The 7,737-nt window shown below is 40.4% G+C and overlaps 1 protein-coding gene across 1 annotated transcript; it reads left to right on the top strand.

Moving 5' to 3' along the window:
* Positions 1-1,516: 1,516 nt before the first annotated feature.
* Positions 1,517-2,796, top strand: LOC118980557 (farnesyl pyrophosphate synthase-like). The gene is given in 1 exon segment (XM_037037213.1): positions 1,517-2,796. A coding segment is annotated over 1 exon segment (1,062 nt). The 5' UTR covers positions 1,517-1,579; the 3' UTR covers positions 2,642-2,796.
* Positions 2,797-7,737: the final 4,941 nt, after the last annotated feature.

Below are 7,737 nucleotides of genomic sequence, written 5' to 3'. Positions count from 1 at the left end.
AGATGGCTTGGACTGTGGATATAGGCATTGCCTTTCTCTGGATGTATTGAAATTTAAGGTCAACCAACTGTGAGCTTTCAGTTAATGGAAGGTCTTAACATTGGGTTATAACAACTTGGAAATGAGGTCATTATTGATGTCCTCAAAGTGGAGCCCTTTTGTCCAGCTTCCTCCATTGGATTGAGACTTAGGCATCAGGAGCTCCAAGGATATTAAAGGTGACCTTGGGAGCATTTACATAGGTCATTCCCAGTACCACCACCACTATGTGTCTTGAAAGCAACCATTGAGGTCACTGAAGGCAAGCATCGAGGTCACTTAAGAATATCTTATTCCTGCGTCCATTTACTCTGTTTGGAAATGTCAAAGCCATTTTATATTTGTTTGAGGTAGCCTCCATTTGTACATGTCAAGCTGGGACACCCCTAACCTGTTGGCTTCATAAAGTAATGCTCCTTGTCTGAGAAATGTGTCCTTGTATACTGTACTTGACCAATTCCATGTCCTCAGTTAGAAGCATGTCTTGTCCTTTTTTTCTTCCTTTGCCCTGACCAGTTGACACAAGTATTCCTATCTTTTAATAGAGATTACTTTTTCTCTTTAAACTTTCTCATCTTTTAAGCATTTAACATATTAAATTGAGTGTTACAGCCAAGCTTGATATTTCACTGGTGTCCCAGGGTAATACTGGGATGGATAGTGTTAGAAATATCTTCTTTTCAAAGATATATGCTTATATATCTTTGAAATTATATATATATACATTAAATTTTGTATATGATTAAATCAGTGTTTCCAATTTATCATATCATGTTGGTAACAAAGCCAGTCAATATTTTGCCAGATCCGCTCCATGTTCTAGTAAAGTCTCTAGAACACAAAGACTACATTTATCATGAGGGGATTTTAAAGGGTCACTTTGACATTTCAAGGGAGACTGATTATACGTATTCTTTTCATGAGATGCTGAAAGTCTATGTGTATATTTTCACACACATAGATCACACACATAATCTATATGTGATCAATTATGCCCAAGGAACTACCAGATCTTGACAATGTTCCTATCTGCAAAGTTAGATTCTTGGATCCCACAGTTAGGGGTAATTTTCACTTTTTAGTTTTCTATGAATTGAATATTTGCACTCCTCCTTTCCAATTCTTATGTTGAAACCTAACACCCAAGGTATTGGTATTAGGCAATAGGGTCTTTGGGAAGTGCGTAGGTTAAGTGCCATCATAAAAGACACTCCAGGGAGCAAGATTGTTTTTCCCACTGTATGAGGTTACCACAAAAAGGTGAAGTCTATGAGCCAGGAAGTAAGCTCTTTCCAGACACCCGATCTGCTGGTACTGTGATGTTGGACTTCACCTAATTCAGAACTGTGAGAAAGAAATGTCTGTTGAAATGAGCCACCCAGTTTATAATATCTTTGTTGTAGCAGCTCCAATGGACTAATATGTAACTTAAATGAGGTTCTTAGAGTGCTGTAAAGAAAAGGAATTTGGGGGGCTACCAAGCAATAATCCCGGCAAAGAACCCTCATCCTGCAACAGAGTACTTCACTCCTTCCTCAGAATGAATGAAGACCAGAAATTGGATGTTTATGACCAAAAAAGGCAGAGCTTCATCCAGCACTTCCCCGAGATCATCAGAGTGCTGACTGAGGATGACATGGGGCACCCAGAAATAGGAGATGCTATTGCCCGTCTCAAGGAGGTCGTGGAGTACAACATCATTGGAGGCAAGTACCAGCGGGGCATGACTGTGCTGATAACCTTCCAGGATCTGGTGGAACCAAGAAAGTTGGATGCTGACAGTCTCCAGCAGGCCATGACTGTGGGCTGGTGTGTGGAACTGCTCCAGGCTTTCTTCCTGGTGTTAGATGACATTATGGATTCATCCCTCACCCGACGGGGGCAGATCTGCTGGTATCAGAAGCCAGGCGTTGGTTTGGATGCCATCAATGATGCAGTTCTTCTGGAAGCGTGTATCTACCGACTGCTGAAGTTCTACTGCTGGGAGCAGCCCTTTTACCTGAACCTGATCGAGCTCTTCCTGCAGAGTTCCTATCAGACTGAGATTGGACAGACCCTGGACCTCATCACCACCCCACAAGGCAGCGTGGACCTTGGCCGATACACTGAAAAGAGGTACAAATCTATTGTCAAGTATAAGACCGCTTTCTACTCCTTCTACCTTCCTGTAGCTGCTGCCATGTATATGGCGGGCATTGACGGGGAGAAGGAACATGCCAGCGCCAAGAAGATCCTGCTGGAGATGGGGGAATTCTTTCAGGTTCAGGATGATTACCTTGACATCTTTGGGTACTCCGGTGTAACAGGCAAGAGTGGCACTGACATCCAGGAGGGCAAATGCAGCTGGCTCGTGGTTCAGTGTCTGCAACGGGTTTCTCCAGAACAGCGCCAGATCTTGCAGGAGAATTATGGAGAGAAGGAGGCTGAGAAAGTGGCCCGGGTGAAGGCGCTGTACCAGGAGCTGAATCTGTAGGCCTTGTTCGTGCAGTACGAAGAAGACAGTTACAACCACCTTAAGGGTCTCATTGAGCAGCACTCGCTGCCCCTGCCCCCAGCCATCTTCCTGAGGCTGTTGGAAAAGATCTACAAGCGGAAAAAGTGACCCTAGAAGACTACCAGGGCAGGGGGGGCGAGTTCTCAATAAATTACAGTAAAACCTCTCTTAACACCATCTATAGGTGCTGGATATTGCAACAAATATTTGTCATAGGCTAATTTATACAGACAAGAGTTAAGTTCCTGGTTCCTGTGGCCTATTTCTGGTCACAAAAATGTCACCCAACACTTCTAATATTAAACAATGAAATAAATATAAGCCACACACACATTTAAGGAATGAATAAAAGCAGGAGATTATTTTTCAACCCACTTATTCCATTGAAGGGTTGTGAGTGACAGGGGCCTGCCTGAGCACAAAGTGGAAGCCCACCCTTGACAGAAGGCCCTTCCATCCCAGGGCCCACCCAGGCAATGCAGACACGGACTCTCACCTGCCTACCTTTGGGATGTGGGCTGGGACCTGGGACCTGGGACCTGGGGGTGGGGGTGGGGGCCCAGGCAGGGGGAGAACATGCACAGTGCACCCAGATGGAATAGATTTCCTTTTCCCAAACCTGTAAGCAAATGAGTGAATAAAGTGATGTTATTCCAGGAAAAAAAAAAAAAGAAAAGTAATTTGGAAAGTTTTAAACACATTTATAGTATACAGATAACAGGGACAATAAACACTTTTTAACAGTTTTTATTAAGGAAATTGTAAAGTTGTCAAAGGTAAAGAATATAGTATAACAAACCTATGTGTACTCAACTTCAGCAACTATCAACACTTGGCTAAGTAGACTTAATTCCCTTTACCTTTGTTTTGCTTCAGTACTTTAAAGCAAATCCCACTGTTATTACCTATCTAACACTTTACTTTGCATTGTGAACTAACAAGGTCTCCCCATTTAAAAAAAACATAACTATTATGCCATCATCATAGATAATAAAATTAACAATAATTTCTTTAATTTTATTTAGGTCCATATAATATTTGAATTTCCATGATTATCTGAAAAATGTATTTTAATGGTTGGTTTATCAGGTTCCACACAAGGTTCACACTCTGCATTCAATTATATGTTAGGTCTTTTAAATTTTATAACCACACACACCTGCTCCCTTCCCTTTTGTTCATGCCATTAGGTCATTAGATCATTACAGAAATTGAACACTTATCTTTAGAATGTTACATCCTGGACTTATGTAGTTGCTTCCTTATCATGTCAACTAACTTGTTCTTCTTTCGTCTATACTTCCTGTAACTAAAACTTAGGTCTAGAAAAATGATCGGATTCAGATTGATTTTTTTAGACAAGATTAGTTCACAGTGGGTGCACAGTACTCCCTACTGCCTCTTGTCTCAAGGTGTGTAAAATAACTGGTTGTAACAGTTATTTTAACAATTCTAAGGCTGTGCAGTATGTTTAGGTGGTATCAGTTTAATGTTTCCATTAAAAGTTAGCCATCAACCTTCCTCTAAATGAACACCTTTTACTTATGTGCTTATTGACAACAGATTTATTGTCAAAAAGTAAAGTACTTGAGACTTCTTGACCAATGCTCACTTCAAATGCATCCTTTGTTCCTGTCACTCCTGATCCCTAATTTTGACACCAAATTTATACTCCAAGAAAGACACTTTTTTAAAGTGTCCCTTACTATCCACTTCCCCCAGTGTGCTTATCCAATTCTCCTTTTTATTGACACATACTGTTCTTTACCCCCATCTTTACCAAACACATATTTCTCAGTGTTTTAGACATAGATCCTTTATTGTGGTTAGGGATGCATTTTTACTTGCTCTCCACTGCAAAATTGCAAAATTACAACTCAATGTAGCATCATCTACTTGATAAGTCTGACGGGCCTTCATCTATAAGGTCCTTTAGGTCCACATAAGCTATTTGGAGAGATTGCAGTGATTTGTCAGTGACCTGGCAACATGAAACCACCTAGAACCTTCCAGGTAGTGAATGTTATTGAATAAATATTTTTTAATTAATTATACTTGAATTTTCAAATTCCCATTGTTTATGTGTTAAACAGTAAATACCATATATTCTTATATACCCCATTGAGTCCCAGTCTTGGGAGCAAATGATTTCTTTGCAGGGGAAAGTATTTACAACTGACGTAGAAAATATTTAGGGCAAAGGAAGAAAACTACTGAAGAAAAGAATTGAGGTAATAGAAAATATTTTTTAGGCAGCAATTCGATGGAACAATATTTCTCACCTGAACCCACAGATTTTTTATTAAAATTTCCCCACCAATCCATGAAAGGACATTTTGAAGAAATAATGGTAATAGCTACCATTTCTTGATTATTTACTGTGTGCCAATCATAGTAACAGAATCCATATTCCCAAGGCTCTGAAAAATTATAGAATTTGTGTAAAAGCACAGAGGTAGTAACTGTCAACAATTATGAAACAGAATGTGACACTACACTGTTCTCTTGCTGAAAAGTCCTGAGAAAAACCACAACTTTGGCATCTTCTACATTGCAAATATTTGTGCATTAGTCATTAGTAAAAGCAAGAACTCTCAAGACATGGTTGTACTCTGCAAGCTAAACTTTGAGCAATTGCAGATAAGACAGAACTCTTTGCAGTGACATTGTTACCGAGCAGAAATCCAAGGGTGGGGGGGGCAATATTTGGCCCACCGAGGAATGCCAAAAACTGCTACAGAAAACAGGGACCCCTCCCAAGGACGATATACTAATACCTACTGGGCTCTTCTGTCCGCCACCAGTTGGAAAGACATCTCTCAATGGCAGAGATTTGTGAAAAGGAAACAAAATGTTTATTTAATGCTATTCAGGCCTAATGCCTCCATTAAAATATCAAAGTCCTTTAGAGTACACACCTACACACACACACACACACACACACACACACACACAGAGCTCCCTTCTCCCCCTGTCCTAACTCTGGGTACCACAAATCAAGAAAAGAGCACACGTCTGCTTTTCCAGGCTGCTGGTATCGTCAGCTGTGTTGACCGTCCGGGCAGGATCTCCAATTAATCCAAAGTCATGTGGCACCTTCCACTGGCAAGAGTTCTTTGTACCAAGTTTCAGTCAAAGTCTCTCCAGCTTTCCAGGCCACGTTTCTGACTCCTCCCACAATGTTACACCTGCTAGTATTTCTGTATTATTACAAGTTTACTGGGCTGCCATCGTTAGTCTGGGCAGGTGTGGCCCCATGGCGTGGAGCCAATCAACTCCAAGCTCTCACGCAGGCACTGTAACTCAGGGGAGTTGCTCCCTAGTTACATCTTGGGTGGAAGTCACTTCCAGCCCCCTGGCTCAGAGCATGGCCACAGCTATTTAACATATCCATGAAACTAGTCAAAGGTTATAGATATGTTAAATGACCATTCTAGAGATTAGCTGCAAAGCTGTTGCTATGCAAAACAGCTCTCAATGGCCCTGCTCCATTTGTCCCTTCCCCTAACTGATACCTGGGGGTGGTGGTGGTGAGGACGTCTTAATATTTCCTGGACACCCTGAGCTCCGGACCCCATCCCAAATCCTTTTCTGGGGCCCTTCTCTTGACTGCATCCTGTTACAACTTCTCAGTGGCAGTGCCAGAAAGCTACCAAACCAACATTCCCCAGTCAGGCATGTGGTTAAAAAAATATGAGTTGAAGATGGAGAAGCAGAAACAGAAAACCAGATGGAGCAGGGAGGACCTGGCCCCCGGCTACACTTCTCTTCGCCAAGGTCTTCACTAACATAAGTCAATAATCTCATGCCTAGGCTAGACTTTTACTTATGTTATGTGTAATTTGCTACAAATATATGTGATAAAATAATTAGGTTTAATTATTCTCAACAAGAAATCGTTTTTATACATTTTCAAATTTGTAGACTCATCAGGTGTTATTAAGGACAGCATTTGGAGCAGGAGAACTTGACCTATAGGTGCCGTAATTAGGGAAATTAGGTGAGAGTTGAACTTAGAAAATAGTTTCCAACAACAGTCAATGTTTGAAAGTACCAACTATTACACCTGCATTAGGCTGACACATAGAAGACTTAACCGAATTTCTGTTCTGAGCACTAACAAGCAACATCAGCATCATGAAGTGTGCGATTCACGTAAAGCTTCCTCACGTGACTCCTGCAGAGACAGTCCTAACTACGTCATTCCTACCCTTTTAAAACCAACATTTCATCATACCTATGATAAAAAAAATATATGTCTCGCCTCCAAAAACCAAAACATGACTGACAGGGTAAAAATGTAACATTTATTCTGGGGTTATAAAGTAGTTTCTTCTACAAATGTCTCCACAAGTAAAGGAACGCATATAATTCAAATGAGCTTTCTCTGTGCAGCCATTGCAGGGAAAGTGTTGAGGATGAATCCTCTGGAATTTGCCCAGCTGTCTGTTTGCTTCTCAGGGCAGCCTGGTCATATGTTGTGCTAGTTAACAACTCTTGTCTGAGGCTCACGAAAAGGAATTTCAGGGGTCACTTAGTTTTTCAGTCATCTGGAAGCAAGATCCAAAGGGATTTTATTCCTCAGGGGTTTGGCAAAGGCAAACATAAAAAGAGACCAAAAGGTGTTTTGGACTAAGAGGTAAAAACAAAGAGGTATTTTATTTTGTTTTTCTAAGATTATTTCCTTTTCTGCAGATTCTACCAGAATAGTATTCAATCTACTATTTTAAAAAAAAACAATAAAATTTCTGTCATGATTCTAAAAACTGTTTTTAGCTTTGTTTTTGCTGTCTTTTCCTGGAGGGCTCCCATTAAGGCATGTCAATAAGATGAAAACCAAAATTAGAAGCTGTTCTGGTAAATGAAAAGTTGAAATTCTTAGAGGCACTTTTTTTTTCATGTGGAAGAAAAATTAGGGATTTGAGCTTACTCTTATTATTTCTCTTCAAAAAATCACAAATAGCTTTTACCTTTTCTCTTCTTCTTTTTAAACAGGTTAGATATTTTTATTTAAAACTAACATCCTTTTCTTTTTTTAAAGGGCAATGTAAAACTTCAGTATGGCAGAGGAGTCTAGAACTAAAGGTATTAGGGCAGTTATTCCCTGCAGAGTTGGAAGACTAGGATTAGCTCCTGTATCAGAATTACCAGTAGGTTTTCTAAACTGTGTTTGCTTCATATGGGCAAGACATAATTTGGGGAAA

This window comes from Sturnira hondurensis, unplaced genomic scaffold (genome assembly GCF_014824575.4).
Source record: "Sturnira hondurensis isolate 20B ecotype Veracruz unplaced genomic scaffold, ASM1482457v3 Scaffold0022910, whole genome shotgun sequence".
NCBI lineage: Eukaryota > Metazoa > Chordata > Mammalia > Chiroptera > Phyllostomidae > Sturnira > Sturnira hondurensis.
The sequence above is the reverse complement of the archived record's forward strand: the minus strand, read 5'-3'. Positions and strand labels throughout refer to the sequence as shown.